This window comes from Rhineura floridana, chromosome 15, assembly GCF_030035675.1.
Source record: "Rhineura floridana isolate rRhiFlo1 chromosome 15, rRhiFlo1.hap2, whole genome shotgun sequence".
In the NCBI taxonomy this organism is placed as follows: Eukaryota; Metazoa; Chordata; class Lepidosauria; order Squamata; family Rhineuridae; genus Rhineura; species Rhineura floridana.
Window position 1 is genome coordinate 38,522,245 of NC_084494.1, and position 18,735 is coordinate 38,540,979.

The following is an 18,735-nucleotide window of genomic DNA, read 5'->3' on the forward strand; positions in this document are numbered from 1 at the left end:
TGGAGGCAGAACACAGCCATTGTGGCTAGGAGCCATTGGCAGCCTTGTCCTCCATGAAGGAGTTCTGCCACAGCCTCCAGCCGCCAACCCAGATGGTAAGTAAAACACAATTTGCCAGCCAGCCACATAGATCTTAGTTGTTATTTATTTATTTATTACACTTATATACCGCCCCATAGCTGAAGCTCTCTGGGCGGTTTATAGCAATTAAAACTATCTTAAGCCTTCAGTGTAGAGCCTTGGCATTCTGTCCAGGTCCTGGCACACAGCTGGCGCAAAACTAACTCAAGACAAGTCTTCCTCCCGGACAGCTCTTCTCCTCCGCTTCCAAAGTGACTCTTAGAACTGTCCTCAAGCTTAACCCTTACAAGAAGGTTTTATCTCCAAGTTCCTGACGGAGGGGGAGGGGAATGACAGAAAAACCACCCTATCTCCCTTTGACAGCAACAAGAGGTCCCTGTCACACACAGTTCACGCCTGATATTTTTTTAAACACAGTACTAGCCAGCCAACACACCCACAGAGTTGGACTGAGGTGCAGTACAAGTTTTGGGATACTTCACGCATTACAGTACTGTGAAGGGCCATGATCTTACACAACGCTTAAATTTGCTAAGGGAGTAGCACCAGGGTGAGTGCCAGTCTGGAGGTCTAACCTTCTGACCTGGAAGCTGCATCACCTAATCCCAGGTGTGCGCATGCTGACTGCTGAAGTTCCTCAGGGTGAAGGAAAATCACATTCTGCATATGATCAGAGGCACTCCCTTTTAATTACATCTCTGTACCGCTGTACTGTCTTCTGTTCTTATACTGGAAGGAGAGCACTGAATCCTAGCTAACATCAAGTCTGTCCTAAAAAGCTTGCACAAACACCCTTTGCCAACCCTGGTGCCCTCTGGATGGTTTGCACTACAACTCCCATCAGCCCCAGCCAGCAAAAGAAAGTAAGAGTATGCTGGATGGCCCACCTAGTCCAGTATCCTGTTCTCACAGTGGCCAACCAGATGCCCATGGGAAACCCACAAGCAGGACCTGAATGCAAAGGGCACTCTCCCCTCCTGCGGTTTCCAGCAACTGGTATTCAGAAGCAAACTGCCTCCAACCATGAAGACAGAACACAGTCATTGCAGCTGGTAGCCATTGATAGCCCCACCCTCCATCCTCTTTCTAAAGCCATCCAAATTGGTGGCCATCACTGCCTCTTGTGGGAGTGAGTTCCATAGTTTTAACTCTGTGCTGCGTGGAGAAGGCCTATCTTTTGTCTGTCCTGAATTTCTCAACATTCGGCTTCATTGGATGTCTGCGAGTTCCAGTGTTATGAGAAAAGGAGAGAAAAAATTCTCTGTCCACTTTCTCCATGGCATGCATGATTTTATTTATTTATTTATTTTATTTTATTTATATACCGCCCTAAGCCCGAAGGCTCTCTGGGCGGTGTACAAAAAGATAAAAACAAGCACAATATATAAATACAATAAATCAAGAAACAAAACAAACAAACAACAAAAGAACCAAACAACGTCCGAAATACAGAAATGCTGTTAAAATACATTTCTATCGTGTCACCTCTGACTCGCCTTTTCTCTAAACTAAAACCCCCAAATGCTGCAACGTTTCCTCCTAGGGGAGTTGCTCCATCCCCTCGATCGTCTTGGTTGCCCTTTTCTGAACTTTTTCCTACTCTGCAACATCCTTTTTGAGATGCTGTAGGATGCTGGAGCTGCGAGTTGTAGTCCAAAATATCTGGAAGGCACAAGGTTGGTGAAGGCTGCACTAGGGCATGGGTGGGAGGGTTTTTTAACAGCAGCAGCAGCCTCTCCCACCTGCTGTCTTGCCTCCCCCCTCCCCTTGCAAGTGAAGGAACCTTAAGCACAGCCTGGCCAATGAAAACAAAGAGGGCAGGCGTCCCTCCTCATCTCACAGCCCCCAGGGACTTTTGCTCAGTTTTCCCAGACAGGCCTCAGCACTTCCACACTTCCCCCTCTTGGCTCACAAAAACATACACGCAAGCCTGCCTGCCTTGTGCTGGAAGCACCTCATCTCAGCGGAAAGCCTCCTTCTCCCTCCCTCCCACCGCTAACCACAGCATGACACAGAGTTTCCACGGTGAGCATGCAGCAGGTGAGCAGAGACCAAAACAGCCCTGGAGGCTGGGCACTTGCTAAAAAGAGAAGTCATAAGAACATAAGAAGAGCCTGCTGGATCAGGCCAGTGGCCCATCTAGTCCAGCATCCTGTTCTCACAGGTGCCTGGGGGAAGCCCGCAAGCAGGACCCGAGTGCAAGAACACTCTCCCCTCCTGGGGCTTCCGCCAACTGGTTTTCAGAAGCATGCTGCCTCTGACTAGGGTGGCAGAGCACAGCCATCATGGCTAGTAGCCATTGATAGCCCTGTCCTCCATGAATTTGTCTAATCTTTTAAAGCCATCCAAGCTGGTGGCCATTACTGCATCTTGTGGGAGCAAATTCCATAGTTTAACTATGCGCTGAGTAAAGAAGTACTTCCTTTTGTCTGTCCTGAATCTTCCAACATTCAGCTTCTTTGAATGTCCACGAGTTCTAGTATTATGAGAGAGGGAGAAGAACTTTTCTCTATCCACTTTCTCCATGCCATGCATAATTTTATACACTTCTATCATGTCTCCTCTGACCCCCCTTTTCTCTAAACTAAAAAGCCCCAAATGCTGCAACCTTTCCTCCTAAGGGAGTCTCTCCATCCCCTTGATCATTCTGGTTGCCCTCTTCTGAACCTTTTCCAACTCTATAATATCCTTTCTGAGATGAGGCGACCAGAACTGTACACAGTATTCCAAATGCGGCCGCACCATAGATTTATACAACGGCATTATGATATCGGCTGTTTTATTTTCAATACCTTTCCTAATTATTGCTAGCATGGAATTTGCCTTTTTCACAGCTGCCGCACACTGGGTCGACATTTTCATCGTGCTGTCCACTACAACCCCGAGGTCTCTCTCCTGGTCGGTCACCGCCAGTTCAGACCCCATGAGCGTATATGTGAAATTAAGATTTTTTGCTCCAATATGCATAATTTTACACTTGTTTATATTGAATTGCATTTGCCATTTTTCCGCCCATTCACTCAGTTTGGAGAGGTCTTTTTGGAGCTCTTCGCAATCCCTTTTTGTTTTAACAACCCTGAACAATTTAGTGTCGTCAGCAAACTTGGCCACTTCACTGCTCACTCCTAATTCTAGGTCATTAATGAACAAGTTGAAAAGTACAGGTCCCAATACCGATCCTTGAGGGACTCCACTTTCTACAGCCCTCCATTGGGAGAACTGTCCGTTTATTCCTACTCTCTGCTTTCTGCTTCTTAACCAATTCCTTATCCACAAGAGGACCTCTCCTCTTATTCCATGACTGCTAAGCTTCCTCAGAAGCCTTTCGTGAGGTACCTTGTCAAACGGTTTTTGAAAGTCTAAGTACACTATGTCCACTGGATCACCTCTATCTATATGCTTGTTGACACTCTCAAAGAATTCTAATAGGTTACTGAGACAGGACTTTCCCTTGCAGAAGCCATGCTGGCTCTGCTTCAGCAAGGCTTGTTCTTCTATGTGCTTAGTTAATCTAGCTTTAATAATACTTTCTACCAGTTTTCCAGGGACAGAAGTTAAGCTAACTGGCCTGTAATTTCCGGGATCCCCTCTGGATCCCTTTTTGAAGATTGGCGTTACATTTGCCACTTTCCAGTCCTCAGGCACGGAGGAGGACCCGAGGGACAAGTTACATATTTTAGTTAGCAGATCAGCAATTTCACCTTTGAGTTCTTTGAGAACTCTCAGGTGGATGCCATCCGGGCCCGGTGATTTGTCAGTTTTTATATTGTCCATTAAGCTTAGAACTTCCTCTCTCGTTACCACTATTTGTCTTAGTTCCTCAGAATCCCTTCCTGCAAATGTTAGTTCAGGTTCAGGGATCTGCCCTATATCTTCCACTGTGAAGACAGATGCAAAGAATTCATTTAGCTTCTCTGCAATCTCCTTATCGTTCTTTAGGACACCTTTGACTCCCTTATCATCCAAGGGTCCAATTGTCTCCCTAGATGGTCTCCTGCTTTGAATGTATTTATAGAATTTTTTGTTGTTGGTTTTTATGTTCTTAGCAATGTGCTCCTCAAATTCTTTTTTAGCATCCCTTATTGTCTTCTTGCATTTCTTTTGTGTTCTTTTTTATTTTCTTCATTTGGACAAGACTTCCATTTTCTGAAGGAAGACTTTTTGCCTCTAAGAGCTTCCTTGACTTTGCTCGTTAACCATGCTGGCATCTTCTTGGCCCTGGCGGTACCTTTTCTGATCTGCGGTATGCACTCCAGTTGAGCTTCTAATATAGTGTTTTTAAACAACTTCCAAGCATTTTCGAGTGATGTGACCCTCTGGACTTTGTTTTTCAGCTTTCTTTTTACCAATCCCCTCATTTTTGTGAAGTTTCCTCTTTTGAAGTCAAATGTGACCGTGTTGGATTTTCGTGGCAATTGGCCAGTTATATGTATGTTTAATTTAATAGCACTGTGGTCACTGCTCCCAATCGGTTCAACAACACTTACATCTCGCACCAGGTCCTGGTCCCCACTGAGGATTAAGTCCAGGGTTGCCGTCCCTCTGGTCGGTTCCATGACCAACTGATCTAGGGAATAGTCATTTAGAATATCTAGAAACTTTGCTTCTTTGTCATGACTGGAACACATATGCAGCCAGTCTATGTCCGGGTAGTTGAAGTCACCCATTACTACCACATTTCCTAGTTTGGATGCTTCCTCAATTTCATATCTCATCTCAAGGTCTCCCTGAGCATTTTGATCAGGGGGACAATAGATCGTTCCCAGTATTAAGTCCCTCCTGGGGCACGGTATCACCACCCACAACGATTCTGTGGAGGAGTCTGCCTCTTTTGGGGTTTCGAGCTTGCTGGATTCAATGCCTTCTTTCACGTATAGAGCGACTCCGCCACCAATACGTCCTTCCCTGTCCTTCCGATATAGTTTATATCCAGGGATAACCGTATCCCACTGGTTTTCTCCATTCCACCAGGTCTCCGTTATGCTCACTATATCAATGCTCTTCTCTAAGACCAAGCATTCCAGTTCTCCCATCTTGGTTCGGAGGCTCCTAGCATTAGCGTACAGGCACTTGTAAGCAGTGTCTCTCTTCAAGTGTCTTTGGCACTTGTGGTTAGGCCTGTGGTAATTTTGGTCTTCTGAATTTATATCCTGTGCCCCTGCTCTCACAATGCCTACTTCTAGGCCTACCCCTTTTAAAATTTCATCATTTCTTTGGTTTTTATCCCAGGGAGGAGGTTTATTCCGAACCGGACCTTTCTCAGCTCCTGTCGGGTTTCCCCCCTCAGTCAGTTTAAAAGCTGCTTTGCCACCTTTTTAATTTTAAGTGCCAGCAGTCTGGTTCCATTCTGGTTCAAGTGGAGCCCGTCCCTTTTGTACAGGCCCGGCTTGTCCCAAAATGTTCCCCAGTGCCTAATAAATCCGAACCCTTCCACCCGACACCATCGTCTCATCCACGCATTGAGACTGCGAAGCTGGGCCTGTCTGGCTGGTCCTGCGCGTGGAACTGGTAGCATTTCAGAGAAAGCCACCTTGGAGGTCCTGGCTTTCAGCATCCTACCTAGCAACCTAAATTTTGCTTCCAGGACCTCACGGCTGCATTTCCCCATGTCGTTGGTGCCAACGTGCACCACGACCACTGACTCCTTCCCAGCACTGTCTACCAAACTATCTAAACGACGGGCGATATCCGCAACCTTCGCACCAGGCAGGCAAAACACCTTGCGGTCTACACGCCCATCACACACCCCACTGTCTATGTTCCTAATGATCGAATCACCCACTACAAGGATCCCTCCACCCCCTGGAGATATATCCTCGGCACGAGAGGATAGCTGCTCATCCCCCAAGGAATGGGTCCCTTCTAAGGGATCGTTTCCCTCTTCCTCTGCCCAGGTGGGATGGGTGACTCACTCAGCAAGGTGGTGAATGGCACTCTGTGTATGCTCAAAAGCACCCTTGGTTTCCACAAGGTTAACCATCATCAAGTTAACAGGAGGCGGTGAGGGGGCCAAGGGAGAGTGGGTCTGGGGGCTCACCTCCATCACCTGGGCCAGACCCTTCTCCTCCTCAGTCACAGTTGCTCCTCTCATTCATGCCCTACTACAGTCTTTGCCAACCTGATGCCCTCCCACTGATGGAGGTTGTTGCCCAAAACATCTGAAGGGCACCAGGTTGGCGAAGGCTTAGTGCAGCCTCTTTGGCCGGAGGCAATCGGGGCCTAAATCTTGAGCCAGGGCTCAGCACCAGAATCCACTTCAGGACACAAAAAGAGCCTGCTGGCTGGCATTGAGAAGCATGATGCCTGCAGGAGTGGATACTCTATCCTCCAACCCTCCACAAATTTCTCTCACCCTCTTTTAAGGCCCTCCAAGTTGGTGGCCATCGCTGCCTCCTGAGCGAGCGAATCCCAGAGTTTAACTCTGCACTGCGTGAAGAAGGACTTTGTCCTGATCTTCCAACATTTGTCTTCATTGGATGCCCACAAGTTCCAGTGTTATGAGAGAGGGAGAAAGACTTTTCTCTCTCCACTTTCTCCACGCCATTAATAGGCTCGGACACCTCTGTCAGGTCTCTTCTTACCTGCCTTTTCTCTAAACTATTTATTAACAACATTTAGACACCGCTTGAAGATAAAGACCTTTAAGCAGTTTATAAAACATTCAAATTATCAGTAAAACAGTTAAAGGGACCATAAAAACAACATATTTAAATCCATTCAAACAGCTACTAAGAAGATTAAAACAGATCAACATCTATGTGTCTGGATAGGCTTGTTTAAACAAAAAAGTTGTAAGCAGGCACCAACAGGACTACAACGAAGGTGTCTGCCTGATGTCAGCAGGCAGGGAGTTCCAAAGAGTAGGTGCTGCCACACTGAAGGTACAATTTCTTACAAATGTGGAACAAGTATTATGTGGCACCTGTAACAGTGCCCATTCTGCAGAGCGAAGCGCTTGAGTGGGCACATATGGGACAAGGTGGTTCCAAGCTTTAACAGGGCTTTATATACAGACAGCAACACCTTGAACTTGTTCTGGTGACAAATTGGCAACCAGTGCAGATCTCTGAGCAGAGATGTTATGTGCTGACAGGGTCTGACTCCCATTAGCAATCTGGCTGCAGCGTTCTGCACTAACTGCAGTTTCCGGGTCAAGCACAAGGGAAGTCCCACATAGAGTGCACTGCTGTAACTCAGTCTTGAAGTCACCAATGCCTGGATTACTGTAGCTAAGCTCTACCTTCCCAGAAACAGTCACAGTTGTCTTACCAGGCGCAGCTGAAAAAGATGCTTCTAGCCCCTGAGACTACCTGGGCCTCCAGTGACAGAGCTGGACCCAGAAGCACCCCCAGACTACGTACTTGCTCCTCCAGGGGGAGTCCAACCCCATCCAGGGCAGGCAGTTGACCAATTGCTCAGACACGGCAACCACTCACCCACAGTGCCTCCTTCTGGCCAGGATAAGCTGGCTCAGCTTATTTTCCTTCATCCATCCCACCACTGCATCCAGGCATTGGTCCAGGGCCTGCCCAGATGCTGCAGCCCTTCCACAGTGAGGAGTTGCTCCATTCCTTTGCTCATTTCGGTTCCCCTTTTCTGAGCCTTTTCCTGCTCTACAAGATCCTTTTTGAGAACATCCTTCTGATGCCAGGGTTCAAATCCCAAAGCATACAAAGTCAGAATTCAGAGACAGGGCACTTCTGAGCATATACAGAGTGCCTTCTCTTCATGAAGGATCAGAATACACACTGCTGGGATTTGGGAAGACACAGCTTCCAGGTTTGAAGTCTTTGGGCCTCCAGACATGTTCCAGCCCCTCCCTTTTGGCAAACTGAGCTTTGTAGTCCAGCAAAGGATTCTTGGGGCCTTGTCATCCTAGCCCAAGCCTGCCATCCTTGGCCAACCACCCTCTCCACTCCCCTAAAACCTGACCGATTGTTGTCTCCCCCTGGCTGACCTCTTGCCCTGGCCTCTGGCGCTCTCTTTCTTCCAATATCTGCTTCCAACACTTCCCCCCCCCTGCCAAGCAGGACAGGGGAAAGGATCCAGAGATATCTTCATGGGAAATGACAGCGGCAGAAACCTCAGCATTTCCACCTGCCGCCTCAACAGGTTTGGCTGGTTGGCACAGCATGGCCTGCGGGCAGCACCAGGAATGGCTGATTATGTTTTCCACCTGCCTTTTGTAAATAATCAGCAATGTGTGCCAAGTGCCAGGAAGGGAAGCATCAGCAATGCATTTAAACACCGGGGAAACTGAGGCAGTCCAGAAGCAGCTGTAAGAAGGGCACAAGGACTGCTCAAGTCCAGAGGCCGGCCAGATTCATGCTCTGGTAGGCAGCCCCAACCCCGAACCCAGGGCTGTATTTTCAACAGGAGGCTCACTCTGAAACATCAGTGACTAGTGAAGGATAGGAAGAGAACACAGCAGAAGTTGCAGAGACAACCCCCCGACACAAAATGGCAACCACTGAGAGTGGGGGGGCACTCAATATTTTTCAGATCCCCCCCCCACTCCTGGCCAAACTCTGACTTCCACTCTGCCATGTTGCCAAGGGCTTTGAAGCCCAAATCCTTCCTGAAGACTTCAAGCCACACAGCCAGAATCCTGCGTGGCTGGAGAGAGACACTCCCACAATATAGCTGAGCCACTCTTTCAGACAGAGACATCTACCACGGGGGAGGGGGGAGAGGAGAGAAAGAGAGTCTGAAGGAAGGATTTAATCAGCCCCTTCATCTGTTTTCTGGACCTGAGCTCTCCACGCAGAGCCAAGTGATGCAAGAATCAGGAGTGTGTTGCCTCTGAGTATGTGCAGGGTGCACTTCCCACACCACTGAGTAGTCACAACCACCCTCGACACATACAGAGAGCATGACTTCAAGGCCAGAGGACAGCAGCCACTTCACACAATACACTCAGTTTAAAGGTCACAGAAGTGTGACTTGTCTTGTGAAGAGCAGAGTCCACCCCCCCATCAAAAGAAAGAGTAAGCGCCTCTCATCCACACTCAGATTTTGCCCTGGTTCACGCATAGCCAGAGAGAAGCCCCCGCGATGGACGCCACAGAAAGCCACTGGGTGTGTGTGTGCCATGCATGGACTGAGGTACTCACCCGACAGGAGCTCCTGTCTGGCTTCCTCATCGCCTGCCTCAGGCCGGCAGCATCAAGATATCCCAGCTGCTCTTGAGCAAGAGGAAACCTGCGCATACTCCTCTATGGGCAGGCACCTCACTGCCACTTTTATGCTCTTCCCTCACCACTCCCCCCAACATAATATTTATGACACGTGATGCCCCTCCCTTTTTCTGAAAGGAGCGGGGGGGGGGAGAGAAGGAGGAGGAGGAAAGAGCAGAGCACTGATGCTAGCAGGTTGCCCGGCAACCATGGGATCTTGCAAGTAATTTTCCATGACAGCAAAACCAGAGAGAGAGAGAGCGCAAGTCTGCAGCAGCAGCTGCGGGAAGCAAGCAGAGGTGGCTTCTGGCCTCTGGCTGACCAGGCCCACAGGCTCCACTCAGGTGCTGGAAGAGGTCAGGCCAGGACAGAGTAACAAGGCAAGATGCAACAATCTGCAATAAGTGACACAGACACACTTGGTGGGAAACTTGCCCTCCAAGAGAATGTCCATGCTAGAACTCCCTCCCCACCCCTCCCCTGAGGAAAGGCAGAGCTGGGAAGTGGGCAGAGAAACACAGACCCTCTTCCTGGGTATGCCCTCACTAAAGCAGCCCTTATACTTCAGAGAGAGAGAGAGAGAGATGGCAGCGCTGGAGCTCAAAGTGCTGGAATCCACAACCTCCGTTTCCTTCGCATCCTGGACAGGCATGGGGAAATGTGCTCTGCACATGCTTGGAAGCACCATGTTTCTACCACACGTGGTCCCAAGCCACAGCCTAGCACTGAAACGAGGTACAGGGTAAGCGTTGGCCCCCGTCACCACCACCGAGAATCTCCACTCCAGTGACAAATACGTCCAGAGGGAGTGAAGGAGAGCAAACCTTCGCATTGCTTTACAAGCCCCCCCCCAAAATGAGTGAAGGGCCGCTCAGTGGGACGAAGTGATCCTGTGAGGAATGCGGCCTGGCAAAACAGGGAAGGGGAAGCCTCACAGTGAGTGGATCCCCCACGTACTGGCGGTCCCATCCTCTTGCAAACAGCCCAGAGGCCAGGAACCAAGACTCTAAGAGGCTTGGATTCAGGCATAAACGTATGCATGGCTTTTCTTCTTCTCTTCCAACACTGGCACTCGTAGACACCCCATGAAGCTGAATGCTGGATGATTCAAGGCAGACAGAAGAAAGGACTTCACACAGCACATGGAGTTCGCTCCCACAGGAGGCAGTGTTGGCCACCAACCTCGGTGGCTTCAAAAGAGGGTTAGACAAATTCATGAAGGCTATCAAAGGCTACTAGCCGTGGTGGCTCTATTCCACCTCTAGTGGCAGAGGCAGCGTGGCCCTGAATACCAGCTGCCGGAAAGTGCAGGAGGAGGGAGTTGCTGCTGCCCTCCAGTCCTGCTTGTGGGTTTCCCACGGGAGTATCTGGTGGGCCACTGCAAGAACACGGTGCTGGGCGAGACAGGACCCCCTCAGCCTGATCCAGCTGGAGGGCCCTTCTTGGGTTCCGACTGCCTTCAAGTCCTGTTTGTGGAGCTTCCTGTAGGGATCTGCCTGGCCCCCATGGAAGGAGGAGGCTGGAGCAGGTGCGCCTTTGGTCTGGTCAAGCAGGCCTGCGCTCATGTTCAGGATCCCTTGCAGAGAATGCAAAGGTGCTTTTCCGCCCAGCACATTCTACAGCCATGGAGAGAACCCAAAGGCCCAGGCCCCTCAGTCTTGCAGTGCAACTGCTTTGAGCAATGAGCGGGAGCCAAACGGGTCTGCTTGTCTGCCGTGACTTTGCCTCCCCCTCCTCACAACCTTTTGCAAGCCTCACCCACAGGCAGGAGATGTGAAACTGGCTGCATGTCTCAAACAATAGCACGGAAGTTGAGAGGCTTTTGAATGGCACGAAAACAAACACTTGAGAAGATTTCCCCAAACTCAGGTTTTGCTACAAATTAAGGTGGCCCTCTCCGCCCTCTCAGTATTCCACTATGGCAATGGGGCTGGGGGCACGGTAATAATGGAATCACAGATGATCAAGCAATCACTGGCTGGTGGTCTTAACAGCTCTTGATGGAATCACCCAAACAGCCTGTTCCCAGCTCATCTCCTTTCATTTTCAAAGCAGAACATGGAGCCAACCAGGTAGCTCTCAACCTGGCAATGGGGGAAGACCTATTTTTAGCTTTTGGAGCAAATCTCCACACCTGACAGGGAATCCTCGAATCTTGCAAGTCCTCTTACTACTGCTACTAATTAGATTTATTAGTTGCTTGATACCCGAAGGTCCCCAAGCGACTTATATAATGTTAAAACAAAACAAATAAAACAGACTATAAAAACATAACTATAAAAACACTATAAAAACATAACACAGCAAGCAAAGAGATCCACTCACAAGGCCTAATTATGCCGACTCTCCTCCTGTCCACAGCAACGGGCAATTCTGACCCCCCTCCCTCCTCCTGAAGGCAAACCTTGGAGATGTGCCCTGCCAGTAATGTACTCCCTCTCTCCCAGAGGCCAGAAAACCGGCTCACTCTTCAGTGGTGCCTTGGGAAGAGTGACGGCTGAGTGCTGGAAGCATCTGTTTTGCAGTCAGAAAACCCCAAGTTCAACCCCCAATGGCAGCCCTGAGGGACTCCTGCCTGAAACCCTAGAGAGCCACTGCTGCCAGTCAGTGCGGACAATACTGAGCTAGACAGATCAGTGGTCTGACTCTGAATAAGGCAGCTTCCTATATAGCTGGCCATGAAGACTTCTGAAGTTTCCAACTCCTGTCCCACCTGCTGGTGACAGTGCTGGGGAAACATACTCCAGAACCCCAAGAAGGCAGTATGACACTGGTGCCCGCTCCACATGGGGCTGGGAAATTATTTGAACTCTTAGGTCACATCAGCCCCTGTGGGGATGACTAGAGCCCCCAAATTTGCCCAGTCCTGCTTGCTGCTATCCGTTTCTTGCAAAGCTGCCTTTCACATCTATATCATGTCAGCTCCCAGAAAGGCAACCCGTGTGTGGATGTTAAGCCCCAGAAAGCAGTCTTGGTGCGGCTGCATTCATTTGCTGCACTCAGGTTGTCACGTTACTCTTGTGGAGTCGCCGCCGTTCGGGACGCAGAGCAGCACTCATGCGGTTGCTGCTGCTTCCCTCCTCTGGCACAGCACAGCAAAGCAACAGCACCCACTGCACTTATTGGGGATGCGACCTCACCTTTCTTATGCACACTGGGTTTTGAACATTTAGCGGGGCCTTACCAATGTGGTGCTCTCCAGATGTTTTGGAGATGGCTGGAGCTGATGGGAGCTGAAGTCCAAAACATCTGGAGGGCACCAAGTTGGGGAAGGCCAATTTAATCATTTGGGGAGCAAATGTAGTGATTAAAAAAAAGGACCAGTCTAATGTGTACTATGTAAATATGAAGATACGCATTTAAGCAACAGGGAATTCCCTCACCACCACCAAAAAAATCAAAAACTTTCTGGCAAGGGGTTGCAAATGAACCTCACAAAAGCAATGGACTCATTGACTTGGCCGGCTCCCTCCCACAATCACAAACCTTTCAAATGACACACATGTGCCCATGTTTTCCCCACTGTGAGCTAGCTCTCAGGCTGGGGGCAGATGGAACCAGAGATGTTTATTTCCAGGGAGTCTTCAAACAACACCCAAATTCTTATGAGACAGTCAGAAGACAGAAAATGAAAGTCTTCCCCCAGTTTCTCTGTCCTAGGCCTTCATGGGGCAACAGTCCGTCTAGCTCCTTCCTTTTGCCCTATGAAGGCTCATTTTTATACATAGGAAACTCTGAGCCCCAGGAGTTTGCAAAAAGACTCAGCCATCTTTCCATCTAGTTGTTGTTTTCAAGAACCGTCCAAGCTACCAGCCACAGCTACATTTTATGATAGTAAATTCCATCAGTTATCCTTGGACTGTGCACAGATGTTTGTCCTTTTGCCCCGCCCCTTTTTCAGCCTCAATTCCCCATTTGCGAAGTAGTAGGGATTATTAATATTAACCGTCATAGTATTTGTGCCCTAAGCAACAGCACCCTTGCAGGAACAACCAAAACCATAACGTTCTTTTCACACTTAAAAGCACAACAGAAAGTTGCTCCAGATGTTTCTTAGGAAGGGCCAGATTCACACAATGCCCAGTCTGGGAATTCGCGTTAGCAGAAAGTCCCCATCACTTGCCTTCAGATCCTGCCCAAACAAGCAATAACAGGGCATAATCAGACCCAGGGAGAAGGCAGGAACGTGCTCAGGGAAACAGGTCTCTCCACTCCCAGGCACACCCTCTCCTGTGGAGTGAATCAGCCCAAGCAGCAAATCCTTGTTCCAGGGCACAGTCGAGCCCAGCCAGGACTGGTTTCGATGCCTCAAAACGCAAGACCAGCGAAGAGCAAAAGTATGGATGAATCATCCATTTAGCTCCCTTTGAAAATGGGGATTATTCATACAGCAGGAAGTGAACAATTCCACCTGGAACAAGTGAAGTGTCTATCTTGGATGCTGCTCACAGACAGAAAAAGGCCCATTATCTGGATGCTCCAGTTTCACAATGGTAGAGATAGGTGCTCTGCACATTCTCAGAGGCACTGCAGGGAACATAAATAACCAACCAGATGAAGCTCAAGCACTTTCATGGTTCTCTCCTCAGGACGCAAAACATTCCAGAAACAGAAATGATAGATCTTTGGCTTGTGCGAGGCAGCAACACATTATTTTGTGGTAGCAGAGATCTTCTGATCAAATAAGCATTTCACAAAAATCAACATAACCCCAACTATCAGATACAGATGTTATTTTTCAAGGCAATGTTCTACTTGACCAATTTTCCTCTCTCGCCTAAATTAGAAATACCCCAGCCTGCCACTACAAATATCAGTGCAGGGCTTCATGTCCTCCCTCCCTGTCACACACTCATTCTGCAAGTGCCAAAGTTCAGAAAACGCCAACACAGGTAGGAAGGGAAACACTACTCTGTACCCAGAACAAGAGCTGCCTGGCTCATGTGGAACTGTACTGAGAGGGGGGGTGTAAGATCTCACGTTTCAGTATGTTTTTTAAAGTACCAAAGTCAACTAGTTTTTAAAAAATATGCGCACCAATACTTTCCTGGAACTCCAGACGGGGCAGGGGAAACCCTGTTGATTTTGTTCAATCAAAAGTGCTTTCGTTTCAAAGGAGGAAAATATATATAGGGTTAGTCAGATTTCCCTCTCTGACTTTTCTTCCATGGTAAAGCTAAGACCTTTGTTATGAAAATCATTTTCAAAAAACAGGAAAGTGTGACTGTAAATTGACCAAAGAAAATGGCAAAATGTCCAGGATTCAGAAAATGAAGTTATTTTTTCACTTTGGCGTTGTTCAGCTCTCATGAAAATACTTTGCATATCAGTCATTAACTGGGCCAAGGAAACAAATTATTTCACGGGGGGGGGGGAGGGGAAGGGATGCTAAACGAGAACCGTAAAGGCGGTCCAAAGGCCTTGCCAGTCCTTAGGCCTCTTCCCAGATTTTAATTAGATTTGTTTAATTACACTTTCCCTGATCTCTCTGGATTAGAGTCTCACCTAATCCATCACATTACAACCTGGTGCCCTTATTGGGCGAGTTCCTCCCTCTCAACTCTCTTACCTGCAAAGGGCTGAGCGCAAACTGCTTGCTGGAAGTCTCTGGTTAATCTCAGCCCCGTTATTTATTTATTTATTTATTTATTTATTTATTTATTTTATTTATATACCGCCCTAAGCCCAAGGGCACTCTGGGCGGTGTACATAACAATAAAACAATCAGAAAATATATAAATACAATAATACAATAGAATCAAACTAAACAGACGTAAACAAAAATAATCAAAGCCGCAGCAAGATACATCAATAAATATTAGTAGTACGCGTTAAAATGCCTGGGAATATAAAAAGATTTTCACTTGGCGCCGAAAAGATAGCAGCGTCGGCCCCAGGCGCACCTCATCAGGAAAACCATTCCACATTTCTAGAATGACTAGAGACAGAAATGTATTGCAGCTTTACATCTTGAACAGATTGATGCTGTGGAGCCATTTAGGCATGAAAATTTGACTAGCAGGTATAAGCAACACAGTCCAGTTGCTGCCAGGGAAAGCTGTGTGTGTGCCTGTGCACAGTGGCTGTTGTGTGTTCATTAATGAGCAGGAAGATTTTGAAGAACACCCGATCTAGTTAATGCCACTGATTACATTAATAACATAACACACATTGTGTTTGTGATTTCTAAAGAGTTTCTCACGTGGATTCTGTAGGCAAATGGGAGATCAAACCTAGGGAAATGCTTGTGCTTGCAATATTTATCTCCTCAGATAAAACACACAGAAAAAGGACAAATAACAAAAACAAATAAATTATTTGCATAGACATCCTGGACATGCATCATGACTCACTAGTCAAGAAAACTGAACAAGATCATTTTCTTATCTCTTTCTGATATGCTGCACATACATTCCTAGAACTATAGCATTCAGAAGCCCACAGGTGTATACCCATTCTAAAAGTCGCTGAATCCAGCAGTTATCTATTTTAATTAACTCAAACCATATCAGTCTTACTTGGCTGCCTGTGGAAATGTTATCTGTTTATTTAAAGAAGTTTAATATCTAATGACATGTAAGTGCTGATTTAGACTCTAGAGTCCATGTGGAGGAGTCCCATAGAGTTCACCATTACGGGAAATAGGAAGACTGTGCTATTTCCTACACAGTGCATAGGTAAACTATAGAATTTGCAACCACAAGTTGTTGTGATAGCCACTGACTTGGACAGCCTTAAAAGGGGTTATTCAAATCAGACAAGAACTTCCAAGATGGACTGCAACATGAAACGGATTACAATATATCAAAAGATTCAATGCTATCAATGAATCTGCTCAATAGATTTTTTTTAATCACACCACATGTGCTAATTGGCTTACCAATGCTAGGATGTCTGTTTTATCAAGTACATTTTTATGAATGCCATTGTGAATAAAACAATTGTCACTCCCTGTGCTTTTCTGCATTTCGTTTCCTTCTGACCTCACTATTTACAATCCTCCCCTTTCAAATCATGTATATATGTACCTGCAGCTTAGGATAATATTTTGTGCATCTGATGGAGACTGTAGCCTATGAAAGCTTATGCTTTAGTTTACTTGTTAGTCTTTAAGGTGCCACGACTCTTTGTTGCTTACACTATCACAGAGTTACTTTCCTCCCTGTATTGCTTTATCATTGTGGACTTAACAAGATTTTTGGGAGACTGTCCCTATCACAGTTTGCTCAATATAGTAAACAATTCCAGGCAGCTGGTCTATGCCACCTTGATGGGTTGCACAGGAAGAGTGGGTGGGCTATCTAGATGAGAGTATATCAATGCAAAGAGCAAACTCGTTTTTTTCAAAATGCATGGTTTTGGGCTTGAATTTTGCCAAGGTGCAAAACTTCAGGAAACTTTTACTGAACCACCAGAACATATGTGACCCCTGAGAAAGACCTTTCCTTCCTAGCAACTGCTAAATCTGCTGATTTAGCAATTACTTAAATTTTTTTTTTTTTTTACCTTTTGAATTTTATTCCAGACACGTTCTTTATCACTTTTCCTTCCTTCGAGGGTGTCCATGGCATCTGCCATTAGTGACTGCAGCTGTGACACCAAGATAAAATCTTGGAATTTAGGAATCATTGCAGGGAAGGGGCTTTGATAACACTGCCCCCCTTACACAGAAACACCACCATTGGGTCCATCTCGCTCACCACTGCCTACCCTTACTGGAAGTGGCTTGCTAGGATTTCAGGCGGGGATCGCAAAGCCAAGCCAGTGCTCTCCCACTGAGCTCTGAGGGCCCTTCCTCTTCACCTCCCACCTGTAAAATGAGGGGCAAAAACAGAAGCCTACCCCACAGGTGAATTATTTTGATTGCTAAGCAATTATGTGACCACAAGGTTGCTTTTGGGGATGGCATAGTAAGAATTTTATTTATTTATTTATTTATTTATTTAATTAATTTGTATACCGCCCTTCCATTCAATCACCATCGTCATGAAGACAGAGCAATGCCCATTGCTCAAAATATTATTATAGCAAAGGCTGAAATGCACTACGTACACCAATCTTAGCAGGCTTATTCAGAAGTAATCCCTACTGATTTCAGCGGGATTTGAATGCATGTTTACTTGATATTGCAGCCTGATCAACACTGTAACATAAGAAAACCAAAAATATCTGCTACTTGGTGGTGATCTATTTTCCACCTTGTCCCATTTTAAAATAGGGCCATAGCTCTTTAGCCTTCCCTGTTTGAAAGACGCCGGCCCCGTGGGGGAATACATACAAAGAAAATAGCCAATTAAATTCTAACTGGCACAGAAAAAAGCAAAGACCCACCGGGTCTTTAAAGCACGCGCCTAGCCGCTATTTAACTTTTAAGAAACAAAACCATTTGAAACTTGGACCAAAGGCATATTTCCTTAGGAGTAAGCCCTATTGAACGCCGTGCGATTTACTTCCAATGAAGCATGCAGCCGGATCGAGCCGCAGTGCGGTGCAGCAGCGCAATGCCAATCAGGTCTACTCAGAAGTCCTCTTCAGGTCAACCGGCCAACCGGTTGGCCGGCCTCCCTAGTTGAGGATCGCAGCCTTGACCTGGGCACCAGCCGAGCCGAGCCGAGCCTAAGGCTGCGACGGGGACGGGGCTTACTCGCGAGGAAGCGCGCCGATGCGAGGGCCGGCGAAGGGGCTCTGCAGCCACCTTACCTGGCCGCCGCCGGCGGTGGCGACGCTGGAGCCTTGCCCGGCGGGGAGGTGGGCCTGCCCGGCCGCCGGCGTTGATGCTGCTGCTGCTGCCGCCACGTCCAGGCGCATCTCCCCGTCTCGACTCGCGGCGCGCTCCGCCTCAGCTGCCTGCCTGCCTGCTGCCTGCCTGGCCCAGCCCAGCCCGGCCCGGCCGCCGCCGCCGCGCTCCGCCCCAGGAGGTGGCGCCGCCCTCGGCTCCCTGGTGGGCGCGGCTCAGCCGCGGAGCGACCCCGGCTGTTTCCCCGCGGAAGCCGCCTCTCCCACCTCGCTTGGGGCTTGCTGTTTTTGCTTTCACGCGTCCCTCGCCCGCCGCGCCTCCTTTCCTTCCAGGGGCTCAAAAACCAAAAATAAATAAATAAATAATAAAAAAGGATTCAGCTTCGGGACCTGTAATGGAGCCAGTGGCGTAGTGGCAAATTCAGAAGTGCGGGGCCCCTTTCCCATAGGCATAGCCATGCCCTCCTCCCCTTTTTTTGCTGCTGAGTTGAGAATCCTTGTTAACGCCTTCTGCCACAACAACAGACATCCCCAGGTGCCAGTAAGCATGAAAGGGGAGAGTGTTAGCTCCTGAAAAGAGTCGTCTCAGTAGCTGACTCACCTCCTTTCACTCTGATTGGCTCCAATCAGCAGGAAAGGACAAGGAAGCATGTAGGAAGACTCTTCTCAGTATCACACACAGTCCCCTTTCATGCTGATTGGCTCGTAGGATGCTAGAGACATAGGGACCCTGCTGGGACCC

General features: G+C 47.9%; 1 protein-coding gene across 1 annotated transcript in view; it reads right to left on the bottom strand.

Annotated features, from left to right (window-relative positions):
• The window catches only part of ITPKC (inositol-trisphosphate 3-kinase C), a 24,761-nt gene extending 6,557 nt beyond the window's left edge, over positions 1-18,204 (bottom strand). Inside the window, exons 1-2 of the mRNA XM_061596795.1 lie at positions 17,958-18,204; positions 16,764-16,847 (exon numbers count right to left, since the gene is read on the bottom strand). Coding sequence (XP_061452779.1) covers positions 16,764-16,847; positions 17,958-18,065 — 192 coding nt within the window. The 5' untranslated portion in view covers positions 18,066-18,204. The remainder of the gene's footprint in view (positions 1-16,763; positions 16,848-17,957) is intronic.
• Between the last annotated feature and the right edge of the window lie 531 nt (positions 18,205-18,735).